The 16,876-nt window shown below is 49.4% G+C and overlaps 1 protein-coding gene across 1 annotated transcript in view; it reads left to right on the top strand.

The window, feature by feature from the left end:
• The window catches only part of LOC115472384 (nephrocystin-3-like), a 228,543-nt gene that overhangs the window by 57,188 nt on the left and 154,479 nt on the right, over nucleotides 1-16,876 (top strand). Inside the window, exon 11 of the mRNA XM_030206641.1 lies at nucleotides 3,880-3,983. Within this exon, the coding sequence (XP_030062501.1) occupies nucleotides 3,880-3,983 (104 nt within the window). The remainder of the gene's footprint in view (nucleotides 1-3,879; nucleotides 3,984-16,876) is intronic.

Consider the following 16,876-nt stretch of genomic DNA (forward strand, 5'->3'; position numbering starts at 1 on the left):
ACTATTAAGTTGAAGGGGAACATTTACAATTATTAGATTGGAACAGACTTTACAGAGAACAGACACCATGAAAGAACAAAAGGAAAACCTAGTTTGGAAATGTGGAGAAAGATAAAATGAATTAATAGAGAAGGCCTTGAGAAATGAAAATAAATCCAAATTAATAAAAAAAGGCAACAAATTAGATGATAAGACCATATTAAGAAATAATAAGTTTGAAATGTTATCATATCACCCAGCTGCAGCTACAAATGAAAGGTAGGAAGACTGAGGATGGTGACAGCAAACGTGGGAGGAGAGGATGGGCAGTGAGAGAGAGAGAAAGTGTGTGTATAAGTGCGTATGGGCGAGTGTTGGAGGGGAAGGAGAGAGAAAGCTAATAGTCGCCAATATGAGAGGGAGGAGGAAGGAGTGGCAAAGTGTCCCCCCACCCCACCCCACACACACACACACAAATCTGAGTTCCCTACTCTTTGCTCCTTCCCCCTCTCAAAAAAAAAATCTTTGTGTAGGATTGTTTCAAACCCCTGTGAGAAGGATCTTTTTCTCTGTGACATTTAAAAAATCGAAATAGAATAATTTATTTTCAGAACACTGCAAATATAAAATTCTTAGCACTGTTAATTAAAACATTTTATAACGCTATATTGTTGCTGGTTGTATATCTGTGGTGGACGATTACCCCCGGATTATATATATGGTAACTAAATTTGCGCACAAATCAACACACATTGGCTCATCAATTAATTTGTGCATGCAAATTATTATTATTATTATTATTATTTATTTATTGCATTTGTATCCCACATTCCCCCACCTATTTGCAGGCTCAATGTGGCTTACATAGATTTGTTGACATTATCATAACAAGATATCAGATGCAATTGGTAATGTGTAGCGATCAGGTAGGGAAGAGGGAAGAAGGAAGGGAGTGATTAGGATAGTTGTATAAGGTGAGCTTTCATAATTGAATGGGTTGGTGAGGTGACTTAGTGAGATTATAGGTGTTCATTATAGGCCTTGTTGAAGAAGAATGTTTTCAGAGATTTTCGAAAGATAGTTGTTTCGTTGATTGCTTTCAAGTCTGTGGGTAATGCATTCCATAACTGCATGCTTGTGTATGAGAAGGTAGTAGCATGCATCAGTTTGTACTTCAGTCCTTTGCAACTGGGGTAGTGCAGGTTGAGAAATTTGCGAGATGATCTTGTGGCGTTTCTGGGAGGTAGGTCCACGAGGTTTAGCATGTAGATTGGGGGGTCTGCATGAATGATTTTATGTACAATCGTGCAGATCTTGAACGCAATGCGTTCCTTAATTGGGAGCCAGAGAGGTTTCTCTCTTAGTGGTTTTGCACTTTCATATTTAGGTTTTCCAAATATGAGTCTGGCGGCCGTATTCTGGGCAGTTTGGAGTTTTGTTTTGTTTTTTAATCAATCAGTGCCAGTAATTAGCTGCTAACAATCAATTATTGGGATTTACGTGTGCATCATATTCTATAATGATGCGTGCAGAAATCCTATAGCCGTAAATTCAAGGAGGCATGACTAGGGGCGTTCCCAGAATTTACGCGCATTGTTACAGAATTGCTGCTGCCTTAAGTTAGGCGCCTTTTATGCACTTATCCACTACTCTATAAAGGGTGTAGATCCTTTATAGAATAGCGTTAAGCGCTTACATTTTTTGGCGCTGAGAAATTCGGCGCCATTTATAAAATCTAGTCCTTGGAGGGTAATTTTATAATAGGGCTTTTGATTTACAAGGATAACCAGATGCCTACTTAGGTGCCTATAGAACTTTATTTTTGAAGCATATTGACGTCCCAAAATGACAAAATGGATGTCCATATGCTTGAAACATTCAAATACTCATTTTGCAAAGGCAGGATTTGGACGTCTGACACTGCTGTACATCCAAATAGCAAGAGAGGGTGTTGTGGGTGGGACTAGGGAGAGCCCAAAATCAAGACATCCAACAGTGATTACTGCATGGGAAGAAACATCCAAGTCTAAAAGGAAGGACGTCCTTAGGCTTGCCAATCACATCTGGGGTACAAAAGGGTGTTCTGATTGAGCAGCTGGCCACTTGGAGGGATTAAGGCATGACAGCCCCTGAATCCCCCAGTGGTTGCTGCCACCCCCCCCCCCCCCCCCCTGAAAGTGAAACTGGAAAGGAATAACAGTTTCTTTGACAGCTTCAGATGATATAGACATTCTCAGTGGACTATAAACAAGGGACCCAGGTTCAAATCCCACTGTAACTCTTTTATATTGTAATTGTGAGCCCTCCAGGAACAAAAAAATGCCTATTGTACCTAAGTATATGTCACTTGCAAGCCTGACGGCTATAGAAGTGATGTACATTCAGGTTCAGTAGATATTTTTCTTTTCCTGGAGACTTCAGAGTTTAAAACAAACAAAAACAAGAGAGTTAAAAATAGAATTTGAACCTGGGTCCATTGATTTACAGTCCACTGCTGTAGTCACTAAGCTACCGCTCTGCTCTGCATGGACGTCTGGATAGCCATTTTTCTAAAAATGTTGCCATACAGAGGTCCATGCCCCTTGTTTTCTCCTTTTCATAATTTGGATGTTCTAGTTTGTAAAATGGTTTTTCATTCTGGACTTCTCCCAGGGCTGCTGAGGGAGGGGAGGGGGGCAGGGGGTAGACAAAATTCCCTGGGCCCAGACTGCCAAGAGGGGGTGCAGGGGGGACAAAATTCCCTGGGCCCAGACCTCCAAGGGACCCGGCACCGCAGTCCCACCCGCCCACCCTCAGCTCTGTTGACCATCTGCCACCGGGCCAGGCCCTCTCCATTCAAATCACAGCGCCTCACCACCTCGCTCCGTGTGAAAGCGCAGCAGCGGCAGTCTGCAGATCGCCTCCCTTCAGGCCTTCCCTCCCTGTGTTCCGTCCTCGTCTGACGTAACTTCCACGAGGGCAGGACACAGGGAGGGAAGGCCTGAAGGGAGGCGATCTGCAGACTGCCGCTGCTGCACTTTCATACGGAGCAAGGTGAGGCGCTGTAATTTGAATTCAGGGGGCCCGGCCCAGTGGTGGACGGGGAGGGGGTGGCCGGCCCAGTCCCAGTCCAGTCTTTCGGCGGCCCTGACTTCTCCAGCACATGAACATCCATCTCACGTATTTTTGAATAGGAAATCTCAACCTATTTCCTGTTTGAAAATACATGTGAGAAGGACATCCATTTGGAACGTTCTGACATGGATGTCCCTATTCTGACCAGGGCATATTTTTGAAAATGCCCCTCTTTGTCTTTATAAAATGTAAGCAGCAGAAACCTTGCAGAAGTGGACTCTTAATCTGCTCTCAAGCTGGTATAAATGTCCACGCCTGGATTATGCGAGTAGGCACATAGATCAGCATTTTTTTAATATACGTATATACTTGTGAACTCTACCCATGCTACACCCAAAGTTCGCCCCATACACACTTACCGTCAAAATATGCACCATCATGACATGTTACATGCTTTTATGTAGTTTATATAAAAGCCTGTTTACATGTGCAAACCAGTATTTATGGGTGAAAATGGTTTACAAAATTACCCTCTTAAAGCCCCCTCTTTTTCTTCTCTTGCCCTCTTCCCATTAATGGTTGAGCTGGGTAAACTGAATTTCCTTATAGGTCAAGGTCTACAGAGGATCACGTGTGCAGTGTCCTTCCCATCAGCAAAGGTCAGTTGTACTGTGTGTGTCCAGGACCTGAGTACATTACCTCCAAAACAGATTCAATTTTGTGTCTCAGCTATTGGTAGTGTGCATGCCTATCACTAGGCCCTCAAGCCAGTCTAAGATTTATGCCGCCAAAATTAAGTTTATTTTTGCATTTTCTGAGGCTCTCCTGTTTCTGTTTCCATTGTAGTACTATGGCCGTCTGAATGATTTGGCAGCAGCACCTGCACCAAGCCCACCTCTACTTGTATCCGGAGGCCCTGGCTCAGGAAAATCCCTGCTTTTATCCAAATGGTATGTTTCTGCTGTTATAGAATAATTTTCCTCTTTTCAGTTGAATGATGGACTTCTTCTTCAGCATGTTTTCTCTTCCTCTGGTTATAAATCTCATTGGTGGGAAATTGGGACTTTGGCTGTGATGGTTGAGGTGGCTGCCTCTTGGCTAGCATCTTACTTTTGCACTGTTGACTGATTGAACAGTTGTGTTTTATCTAATGTTACTGCAGAGGAAGCCTGGATTAGGAAGCTGAGGTTGGGTCTTTCATGAGCTGATATTTCCATCCAGGAGGCCTTCTTACTCTCTAGTAGTAACACAGTAAATGACGACAAATAAAGACCTGAACGGTCCATCTAATCTGTCCAACAGCCACACACATTATCATTGAATGTGATGATATATATATTATCACAAGTTGTTTTTTGGTGTTTCAGGGACATAGACCATAGAAGTCCTCTCAGCTCTGTCCTTATGTTCCACTTACTGAAGTTGCTGTCAAAGCTCACTCTACCTTATCCAGATCCGTCTTGTCATTTGCAGGACCCAGACTGTAAATTCTGCCCAGCACTGTCCTCCGTTCCAGCTACTGAGGTTGCCATTAAAGCCCTTTCCAGCCTATTCTAAACTGGATTGCCATATACAGACACAGACCTACAAAGCCTACCTAGCTCCAGCCTTAGTTCTTCACAGCCAGAGTAGCTGCCCAAGTGTCACTCACACATCCACCCCCTGCAGCCATTTAAGGGAATTTTTTATTTATTTCTTTTTGTTTTATACCATCTATTTTCTAAATAAGGTTTCTCTGTGTTCATCCCATGCCTTTTTGAATTCCGTCACTATTTTTGTCTCTTACCACCTTCCTTGGGAGGGCATTCCAGGTATCGACCAACCTTTCTGTGAAAAAGAATTTCCTGACACTACTCCTAAGTCTACCACCCCGCAACCTCAGCTCATGTCTTCTAGTTTTATCATTTCCTCTTCTCTGGAAGAGATTTGTTTCTATATTAATACCTTAGTATTTAAACCTCTGCATCATATCTCCCCTGTCCCTTCTTTCTTCTAGACTATACATATTTAGGTCTTCCAGTCTCTTCTCATATGTCTTAGGGCACAAGTCCCATATCATTTTTGTCACCTTCCTCTGGACCGCTTCTAGTGTTTTTATATCCTTAGCAAGATACGGCCTCCAAAACTAAACACAATACTCCAGGTGGGGGCTCACCAACAACTTGTACAGGGGCATCAACACCTCCTTTCTTATGCTGGTTATTCCTCTTTTTATGCAACCTAGCATCCTTCTGGATATGGCCACCTGTTTGTCACACTGGTTTTTTGGTTTAAGGTCTTCGGACGGCATCACCCCAAGACTCCTCTCCCCGTCTGTGCATATCAGCCTCTCGCCTCCTAGGACACACAGCTCCCTTGGGTTTCTACTCCCCAAATGCATCACTTTGCATTTTTTTTGCGCTAAATTTTAATTGCCAAATGTTAGACCATTCTTCTAACTTTTGCAGATCCCTTTTCATGTTTTCCATTCCATCCGGGGTGTCCACTCTGTTACAAATCTTGACATCATCTGCAAAAAGGCAAACTTTTAAATCCTTCGGCAATGTCACTCACAAACATATTGAACAGAATCAGCCCCAGCACCAATCCCTGAGGCACTCCACTACTCACTTTTCCTTCCTCCAAGTGAATTCCATTGATCACCATCCTCTGGCTTTTCTGTCAACCAGTTTCTAATCCAGTTCACCACTTTGGGTCCTAACTGCAGCCTTTCAGGTTTATTTAAGATGGAAAACAACAGAGCAGATCAGTGGAAAAGCAACATGAATTTTATTAATGAGATCCTAAAAGAGCCCGACACAGGCCGTGTTTTGCCCAATAGGGCTGCGTCAGGGGCTACAAAGAAATAAATAAAACACATAAATCATAAAATATAAATAGTTATAAATATGTGCATCAAAGATTAAAAAAACAAGGACAAATCCCAGCTGATAATAAATTAACACCATCACAGAAATTGCTATGACAGAATAGAATATTAATAAATTTTTTAAAATAATAAATTCTCCAAAGACAAGCAGGCTGATATTCTCACAAGTGGGTGACGCCACGTCGGCCCCGGAGGATTTTAAAGCAAAATCTAAAAATCTCTTCTACGGCGTTCCGTCGCGCGAGCGATCGCACTGCGCATGTGCGCACACCTCTTCCCGCTCGCTGTGCGGACACGCCCCTCAGTTTTTCTTTTTCCGCGTCTGAGGAGACACTGAGTTCGTTAGTGCTTCGTGTTTTCTTCAGGTCCTCGGAGTAAAATCTCTTTTTTTATTTTACCCTTTTGGGTGTTCTTTATTTTTTCATTTGTACTCTTTCATGGCAGGCTCATTGTGGCTTATATATACAGGTACTTTTTGTACCTGGGGCAAGGACAAGTTAAGTAATTGCCAGAGTCACAAGGGGCTGTGCCTGAAAGGAAAACAAAGCATATAAGCTTCTTTTTTTCTTTTTTCTTATAAAAGTGCTGGTATATTGTTATCTGTGGGCTCTCTCTCGCCAGCAAACTAAACAAGCCCACATTTTTAGGTTACAAATGGCTCTCCAGAGCTGTGAGAGCCTGCTTCAGCACACCACTGTCTTTAAGCCCCACAAGTGGTGAAGGTGTCAAAAACAGTGGTGTAACCTTTGAAGTGAGTCTCCATCCGCCTCGGCGCCTCCTGCTCTGCAGGTCATTCGGGCGCATCGGAGGATGTGTCTTGGGCCGGATCATCTCCCTGAGAAGCGCAAGTAGTGTCTCAAAGACGAGACGTATTCTACTTTGCCAGGGATGCCCAAAGGAGATCATTCTGGAGTCCGACAGAGACCGATGCACGCTGGGTATAGTTATGCATCGAGTAGGTCTCCACCTGCCTCGGCGCCTCCTGCTTGGCAGGTCATTCGGGCGCATCAGCGGGTGTCGGTACCATCGGTGCCCAGAGCTTTGCTCCCTCTGTTATGGAGGTATCCTGGCATTGGACGTCGATACACCGGTACCAGGTATCAACAGTGCCATTGGTACCGGGTATCATCGGTGCCGTGGATACCATCGGTACAGGGTGTCATGGGTACCGTCGGTACCGAGTATCTTCGGTACCATGGGTACCATCGGTACCGAGTATCATCGGTACCATGGGTGCCGTCGGTACCGAGTACCATCGGTGCCATGGGTACCGTCGGTGCCGAATATCAAAAGGAGGTATCCTGGCATTGGACGTCGATACACCGGTACCAGGTATCATGCCATCGGTACCGGGTATCATCGGTGCCGTGGATACCATCGGCGTCGCATGGGTACCGTCGGTACCGAGTATCATCGGTACCATGGGTGCCGTCGGTACCGAGTACCATCGGTGCCATGGGTACCGTCGGCATCGGTGCGTCGGTACCGAGGAGTATCGGTACCAGGAACATTAGTGCCATGATCGGTGCCATGGTTCCCGTCGGCACCGGGTATCATCGGTACCATGGGTACCGTCGGTGCCGAATGTCATCGGGGCATGGGTGCCATCGGTACCAGGTATCATGGGCACCATCGGCACCAGGTATCATGGGCACCATCGACCATCGGTACCAGGTATCATCGCCCATCGGTACCGAGTACCATGGGTACCATCGGTATCGGGTATCGTCGGTACCATGGATACCATGGGTATCAGATATCATGGATACCGTCGGTACATGAGTACCATCGATACCAGATATCATGACCAGGTACCATCAGTGCCATGGGTGCCATTGGTACCGGGGTGTCATGAGTACCGTCGGTGCCATGTGTACCATCGGTACCGTCGGTGCTGTTGGTGCCGGATATCATGGGTACCATCGGTACCACATGTCACGATACCAGATATCATGACTATCATTGGTACCAAGTACCATGGGTACCATTGGTACCATTGGTACCGGGGGTCATCGGTACCATGTGTATCATCGATGCCATGGGTACTATCGGTACCATCGGTCACATCTCTATTATGGACCATTGGATGCCATGAGCGCTACCGCCTCCTGCGGCATCTAGCTTTTCACCTGGTCTCCTTCACCGATGCTGCCTCTGGTAGGGGTGTTCGCGGCCTACTGGGGCAACTTCTCGACCTTATCGTAGACCTTACCGCGCCTCCATATCGGACGCGTTTGGATCTGAGCTGCTCGGTTTGAGTGGTTAGCTCAGTTCAATGATGGTTCATTTGATGAACATGAAGGTCATGGGGTTTTCTCTGTTGAGAATCCTCTAGATCTTCTATCTGTCTTGACTTTACAGTGGAGATTGTGAATCAGCCCAATGCCCAGATGCTCGAGGTCCTGGGCTACCATCTTCTCCTGAGTCTTCTGCCACTCAGAACAGATAGGAGTTCTAAGAACTTGCTTCGGCGCCCCTGGGGCCAGAGCATACATCCTTAGCCTCTTTTGGAGAATGGCGTACCAGGCTGGCATGATCGCGTCCACAATCAAGTCCTGCCAGATCTTTACGAGCATTCCCACCGGAGTAGGCTAAACCTTTTCACCAAGTAGTCAGGTAGCACACGGTGTGTCGCAGGTTCCTGTCCAAGGGCTTTTTCGACGCTTGTAATGTAACACCTAGATTTCTGCTCTAGGTACAGTGATGCGCAGACTCTCATGACTGTGTGCCTCTCACCTGGAGGAGGAGACTCAGCAGAAAATTGTAGATATGCTGTGCATACACTTCCTCATCTCGGAAGTTCTTTAGAGAGAAGAGTAGTTTTCCTTGTGCCTTAAGGGGTCGTATCTATACTCCTACTTCTCGTCAGCCGGTTCAGGCTATGCCTCAGCACGCTCGTTCTAGTCAGCGGCGTGCACCTAATCAGGCCCCTGCAGCTATTCCGCAGGAACCAGAGAGAGGTTTTTGGCTGGCTCCAATTCAGCATAGCCACTAAAAAAAAAAAAAAAATGTCCGTACCGGCCAATCTGCCTGTCGGGGGGGGGGGGGGAAGTTTAAATTTTCTCCACCAAAGGTGACTTCTTTTATCCTCCAACCGGTGGGTTTTTTCAAGTAGTCCGGTTAGGATACATTCTCAATCGGGAATCAAACCCTCCACATTGTTCATTGGGAGCTTAATCCTTTAGCTTCCATCAAAAGTGAGTGCTTGCAGAGGAGCTCTCCGCCTTTCTCAGCGCCAATGCAGTCGAGCCCGTTCCACCAGGGCAAGAAGGGTTGAGATTCTATTCCAGGTCCTTCCTTGTGGGTTGCGTTCCATCATAGACATAAGGGGCCTAAACAGATTTTGGTTCAGGATGCTTTCCCTGGGCATCCTTCTTCCCATACTTCAGGAAAACGATTGGTTATGCTCTCTGGACTTACAGGATACTTATATTCTCTTTGCATCCAGAGCTTGTTTTTCCTAGTGCCTAGCTGTTGTTGCAGCGTATCTTCATGGACTGGGAGTGCATGTGTTCCCTTAACACGATGATTGCCGTCTCAACAGATTACAGCACAGTAAATATTGAGACTTCTAGACACATGGCTTCCACAGTTCACGTAACTCCCATGGCACTTTTGCACATGACATCCGCTCAGTGCATCCTAGCTTCCCAGTGGTATCAAGTTTAGGGTATCTAGAGGATGTGACCCAACTGTTCACCAGTCTTCGGAATTCCCCTCAGAGGTGGTTAATTCTCTCCATTTTGATTCTGAGGCGTCCCGTCCAACTTACTCAGTCAAAAGCTGCTGACGAAGGTTGCATCCCTCCTGGCTATCCAACCAAATTATTTTAATTCAACCAAACAATCGGGTTGTGATGTACTCGATAACAAAGGAGTACTGGATCTTGCCCTCTGAGTCAGGATGCCATGCGGATGTAGCGGTGGGCCCGCCAACGCGGCATGTTTTCTCCAAGCCACTTATCTAGTTGGCGTAAACAGCAGTCTGGCCGACAGGCTGAACAGGATAATGCTACAGTCATGGTTGTTGAGCATGCCTATAGTTCGAAACATCTTCCGGAAGTGAGATACCCCTCAGTGGATCTTTTTGCTACTTAGTCCAATCACAAAGTCCCTCAGTTCTGTTCTAGGCTGCAGGTTCACAGCAGGCTACCATCGGATGCCTTTCTCCTTCTTTGGGGGACAGGTTTTTCTGTATGCGTATCCTCCCATACATCTGGTGAGAAAGACTTTGCTGATTCTCAAGCAAGATTGTGGAGCCATGATTCTGATTGCTCCTTTCTAGCTGCGTCAGATAGGATTCCCTCTTCTTCTGGAGTTGGAATGTTTTCCAGCTCTCATTACACAGAACGAGGGGGCACTTCTACATCCCAACCTCCAATCTCTGGCTCACACGGTCTGGATGTTGAGAGTGGGTTTCGTTGAGTCTTCCAGAGAGTGTCTCCCGACTCTTGCTTGCTTCCAGAGAAGATTTCACAAAGAGGTGTTATTCTTTTTCATGGAAGAGATTTGCCGTCTGGTGTGACAGCAAGGCCCTAGATCCTGCCTCTTGTCTTATTCAGACCTTGCTTCAGTTCTTTCTACACCTGTCTGAGACTGGTCTTAAGACCAACTCTGTCAGTATTCATCTTCGTGCAATAAGAGCTTATCATCAACGTGTAAAAGGTCAGCCTTTAGCTGTCCACTTCATGAGAGGTTTATTTCTCCCCCAATATTGAGAGAACTCCTTGTATGTGTCTAGGGGGGATTATTTCTGTTGGGCTTAGCACCCCCAATAATTTTGACAGTAGGCTCTTTTGCTTCGGTCAGAGCCCCTATCACTCCTTATTCAGTATCTTGGGGTCTCAATGTCGTTTTCATCCAGCTGCTGCAAGCTCAATTTGGGCCACTGGATTCCTGCCATCTGAAGTATTGGACCTGGAAGGTCGTTTTCCTTGGTGGCTGTTCCTTCAACTCGTAAGGTCGGTGAGCTTCAGACTCTAGTAGCTCAAGCGCCTTACCTTACTTCTCATCTAACAGAATAGTTCTCCGCATGCAGACAAAGTTCTTACTGGCGCTGGTATCAGAGTACCAGCTGATCCAGTCAATTGTCTTGCCAACATTCTTTCTCCCTCATCTTACAAGCCCTGGCGAAAGCAAGCTGCGCACTTGTTGCATGGAGCAGACGAGCTCCCTCGGACGGTCCGCCCAGTTGTTTATTTCTTTTAATGCCAGTTGCTGTCGGAAACCGCATCATTTCTTCTTGGCTAGCAGATTGCATCTCCTTCATTCTTGTCCAAGCTGGACTGACTCTAGAGGGCCATGTCACGGCTCACATAATTAGAGCCATGGCTGAGTCGGTGGCTCATCTAAGATCAGTCACTATTGAAGAGATCTGCAAAGCTGCGGCGTGGTCATCAGTCCACACATTCACATCTCACTACTGCCTTCAGCAGGATAGCCGACGCGTCAGTCGGTTTGGGCAGTCAGGGCTGCAGAACTTCTTTGGGGTTTAGAATCCAACTCCAACCCTCCTAGGCCCACTTTTGTTCTGTTCCAGGCTACACTCATTTAGATGTTTCTTCTTTCAGGTCAATTTTTATTCTGGCCTCGCCGTTGCGAGACTCAATTGACCACTGTTTGTTGTGTTGTGTAAGCCTGGAAGCTAGGGATACCCCACTTGTGAGAATATCAGCCTGCTTGTCTTTGGAGAAAGGGTAGTTACTTACCTGTAACAGGTGTTCTCTGAGGACAAGCAGGCTGCTTGTTCTCACTGATGGGTTGACGTCCTCGGCAGCCCCCTCCATCGGAAAGTTTACTAGCAAAGGCCTTTGCTAGTCCTCCGCGCTCGGTACGGTCGTGTTACGCCGTTCGTGCCCCAGAGAGTCGACCTCGCGCGTCCTTTTCGACGTGTTTTTTCTTCTTTTTCGTTACAAAAAGTTCGGGAAGCGCTCCGGAAGTGTTCCGGAAGACCCTTTCGGGTTTTCTGCCCTTCCCGTAATTTCTCAGCTTTTGCCCCGTAAGTTTTCTTTCGTTGTCGGGGTAGGCCTAGTTTGGCCTCGGTCGAGATTTTTTCTCCCCTTAAATTTTGGTGCTTCAATTTTCGCCATTTCGGCTTTTGATTTCGCCGGCGTGATTTTTCCGCCCATGACATCGAAGCCTTCCAGCGGCTTCAAGAAGTGCACCCAGTGCGCCCGGGTAATCTCGCTCACTGATAGGCACTCTGCGTGTCTTCAGTGTCTAGGGGCCCAGCACCGCCCTCAGAACTGCAGTCTGTGTTCCCTGTTACAAAGGCGGACTTAGGTAGCGAGATTAGCCCAGTGGAACGTTTTGTTCTCGGGCTCTTCGTCGACATCGGCACCGGAGGCATCGAGTGCATCGACGTCGTCAGCGTCCGGACCATCTTCCTTGGCTGCCGCTCCATCGACTGCATCGAGGCATCGGACCTCTGCATCGGCGCCGAGGCATCGGGCGACTGCATCGACGTCGGTGGTACCGAGACTTCGTCTGCTGATGTCGTCGGATGGAGGTGCATCGTCAGGAGTGCAGGTGAGGGCTGTCCATTCCCCTGCTGGTGGCGGTGAGCCTTCGGGTGGGTCTCCTCCTACCCTGAGGGCTCCTGCGGTACAGCCCCCCCGGGATCGACCCTCTTCGGTCTCGGCCCCGAGGAAGCGACGGATGGATTCTACGTCCTCCTCGTCGGTGCCGGGGAGCTCCGGTGACATGCTTCGGAAGAAGTCGAAGAAGCATCGACACCGGTCCCCTCCCCGTGTCGGCACCGAGAGCTCTGGGTCGCCGAGGGATTCGGCACCCAGCAGGCATCGGCACCGAGAGGACCGCTCACCCTCTGTTCAAGAGGTGTCGATGCGCTCCACTCTGGACAGCCCGGAACAGCCTCCTCGCCCGGAACAGGTTCTGACGTCGACGCCTGCATCGACCTCTCAGCCTTTTTCTGCAGCCACTCTGAACGAGAGCCTCCGGGCCGTTCTCCCAGAGATTCTGGGAGAGCTGTTGCGCCCTACCCCTCCGGTACCGGCGGTGCTTGCGCCTCCGGTACCGTCGAGCGTGGCGCCGGCTGGCCCATCGCCCAGGTTGAGGTCCCCGACGTCGGTACCGCGTGCGGTACCGACCGCGGCCACCTCCCAGGAAGGCTCCCCGACTACGTCGGCGGAGGGAGCTTCGCCGATGCGGGCGAGGGAGTCTACCTCTCGACGCCCCCACCGTGGACGGGGTTCCACCGAGTCGAGCAGGGCGAGGTTGCAGACACAGGTTCGTGAACTTGTGTCTGACACCGAGGGTGAGGCCTCGTGGGAGGAAGAGGAAGATCCCAGATATTTCTCTGACGAGGAGTCTGAGGGTCTTCCCTCTGATCCCACTCCCTCTCCTGAGAGACAGCTTTCTCCTCCCGAGAGTCTGTCTTTTGCTTCCTTTGTCCGGGAGATGTCTACGGCCATCCCCTTCCCGGTGGTTGTGGAGGACGAGCCCAGGGCTGAAATGTTTGAGCTCCTGGACTATCCTTCTCCACCTAAGGAAGCGTCCACTGTTCCCTTGCACCATGTCCTAAAGAAGACATTGCTTGCGAACTGGACAAAACCTTTAACTAATCCCCACATCCCCAAGAAGATCGAGTCCCAGTACCGGATCCATGGGGACCCAGAGCTGATGCGCACCCAGTTGCCTCACGACTCTGGAGTTGTGGATCTGGCCCTAAAGAAGGCTAAGAGTTCTAGGGAACATGCTTCGGCGCCCCCGGGCAAGGACGCTAGAACCTTAGACTCCTTTGGGAGGAAGGCCTACCATTCCTCTATGCTCGTGTCCAAGATCCAGTCTTACCAGCTCTACACGAGCATACACATGCGGAACAATGTGCGGCAGTTGGCGGGCTTGGTTGATGCTCTTCCCCCTGAGCAAGCCAAGCCTTTTCAGGAGGTGGTCAGGCAGCTGAAGGCGTGCAGAAAATTCCTGGCCAGAGGAGTCTATGACACTTTTGATGTTGCGTCCAGGGCCGCTGCTCAAGGTGTGGTGATGCGCAGGCTCTCATGGCTGCGTGCCGCCGACCTGGAGAATAGACTCCAGCAGCGGATTGCGGACTCGCCTTGCCGTGCGGACAACATTTTTGGTGAAAAAGTCGAACAGGTGGTAGAGTCTCTCCACCAGCGGGACACCGCATTCGACAAATTCGCCCGCCGGCAGCCTTCAGCCTCTACCTCTACAGGTAGAAGATTTTTCGGGGGAAGGAAGACTGCTCCCTATGCTTCTGGTAAGCGTAGGTACAATCCTCCTTCCCGACAGCCTGCGGCCCAGGCTAAGCCCCAGCGCGCTCGCTCTCGTCAGCAGCGCGCGCCTCAGCAAGGCCCCGCGGCTCCCCAGCAAAAGCAAGGGGCGAGCTTTTGACTGGCTCCAGCAGAGCATAGCCGACATCCAAGTGTCAGTGCCGGGCGACCTGCCGGTCGGGGGGAGGTTGAAAGCTTTTCACCAAAGGTGGCCTCTCATAACCTCCGATCAGTGGGTTCTGCAAATAGTCCGGCAAGGATACACCCTCAATTTGGCATCAAAACCTCCAAATTGTCCACCGGGAGCTCAGTCTTACAGCTTCCAGCACAAGCAGGTACTTGCAGAGGAACTCTCCGCCCTTCTCAGCGCCAATGCGGTCGAGCCCGTGCCATCCGGGCAAGAAGGGCTGGGATTCTATTCCAGGTACTTCCTTGTGGAAAAGAAAACAGGGGGGATGCGTCCCATCCTAGACCTAAGGGCCCTGAACAAATATCTCGTAAAAGAAAAGTTCAGGATGCTTTCCCTGGGCACCCTTCTCCCCATGATTCAGCAAAACGATTGGCTATGCTCTCTGGACTTGAAGGATGCCTACACTCACATCCCGATACTGCCAGCTCACAGACAGTATCTGCGATTTCAGCTGGGCACACGCCACTTCCAGTACTGTGTGCTACCCTTTGGGCTCGCCTCTGCGCCCAGGGTGTTCACAAAGTGCCTAGCTGTGGTAGCAGCGGCACTTCGCAGGCTGGGGGTGCACGTGTTCCCATATCTCGACGATTGGCTGGTGAAGAACACATCCGAGGCAGGAGCCCTGCAGTCCATGCAGATGACTATTCGCCTACTGGAGCTACTGGGGTTTGTGATAAATTATCCAAAGTCCCATCTTCTTCCAATGCAGAGACTCGAATTCATAGGAGCTCTGCTGGATTCTCGGACGGCTCGCGCCTATCTCCCAGAGACGAGAGCCAACAACTTGTTGTCCCTCGTCTCGCGGGTGCGAGCGTCCCAGCAGATCACGGCTCGGCAGATGTTGAGATTGCTGGGCCACATGGCCTCCACAGTCCATGTGACTCCCATGGCCCGCCTTCACATGAGATCTGCTCAATGGACCCTAGCCTCCCAGTGGTATCAGGCCGCTGGGGGTCTAGAGGACGTGATCCACCTGTCCACGAGTTTTCTCAAATCCCTGTATTGGTGGACGATTTGCTCCAATTTGACTCTGGGACGTCCCTTCCAAATTCCTCAGCCACAAAAAGTGCTGACCACGGATGCGTCCCTCCTGGGATGGGGAGCTCATGTCGATGGGCTTCACACCCAAGGAAGCTGGTCCCTCCAGGAACGCGATCTGCAGATCAATCTTCTGGAGTTACGAGCGATCTGGAACGCTCTGAAGGCTTTCAGAGATCGGCTGTCCCACCAAATTATCCAAATTCAGACAGACAACCAGGTTGCCATGTACTATGTCAACAAGCAGGGGGGCACCGGATCTCGCCCCCTGTGTCAGGAAGCCGTCAGCATGTGGCTCTGGGCTCGCCGACACGGCATGGTGCTCCAAGCCACATATCTGGCAGGCGTAAACAACAGTCTGGCCGACAGGTTGAGCAGGATTATGCAACCTCACGAGTGGTCGCTCAATTCCCGTGTGGTACGACAGATCTTCCAGGTGTGGGGCACCCCCTTGGTAGATCTCTTCGCATCTCGAGTGAACCACAAAGTCCCTCAGTTCTGTTCCAGGCTTCAGGCCCACGGCAGACTGGCATCGGATGCCTTCCTCCTGGATTGGGGGGAGGGCCTGCTGTATGCTTATCCTCCCATCCCTCTGGTGGGGAAGACTTTGTTGAAACTCAAGCAAGACCGAGGCACCATGATTCTGATTGCTCCTTTTTGGCCGCGTCAGATCTGGTTCCCTCTTCTTCTGGAGTTATCCTCCGAAGAACCGTGGAGATTGGAGTGTTTTCCGACCCTCATCACGCAGGACGAAGGGGCTCTTCTGCATCCCAACCTCCAGTCTCTGGCTCTCACGGCCTGGATGTTGAGGGCGTAGACTTTGCCTCTTTGGGTCTGTCAGAGGGTGTCTCCCGCATCTTGCTTGCTTCCAGGAAAGACTCCACTAAGAGAAGTTACTTCTTTCATTGGAGGAGGTTTGCCGTCTGGTGTGACAGCAAGGCCCTAGATCCTCGCTCTTGTCCTACACAGACCCTGCTTGAATACCTTCTGCACTTGTCTGAGTCTGGTCTTAAGACCAACTCCGTAAGGGTTCACCTTAGTGCAATCAGTGCATACCATTACCAAGTGGAAGGTAAGCCGATCTCAGGACAGCCTTTAGTTGTTCGCTTCATGAGAGGTTTGCTTTTGTCAAAGCCCCCTGTCAAGCCTCCTACAGTGTCATGGGATCTCAATGTCGTTCTCACCCAGCTGATGAAACCTCCTTTTGAGGCACTGAATTCCTGCCATCCGAAGTACTTGACCTGGAAGGTCATTTTCTTGGTGGCAGTTACTTCGGCTCGTAGAGTCAGTGAGCTTCAGGCCCTGGTAGCCCAGGCTCCTTACACCAAATTTCATCACAACAGAGTAGTCCTCCGCACTCACCCTAAGTTTCTGCCAAAGGTCGTGTCGGAGTTCCATCTGAACCAGTCAATTGTCTTGCCAACATTTTTTCCCCGTTCTCATTCCTGCCCTGCTGAACGTCAGCTGCACACATTGGACTGCAAGAGAGCATTGG

This window comes from Microcaecilia unicolor, chromosome 1 (genome assembly GCF_901765095.1).
Source record: "Microcaecilia unicolor chromosome 1, aMicUni1.1, whole genome shotgun sequence".
Lineage (NCBI taxonomy): Eukaryota > Metazoa > Chordata > Amphibia > Gymnophiona > Siphonopidae > Microcaecilia > Microcaecilia unicolor.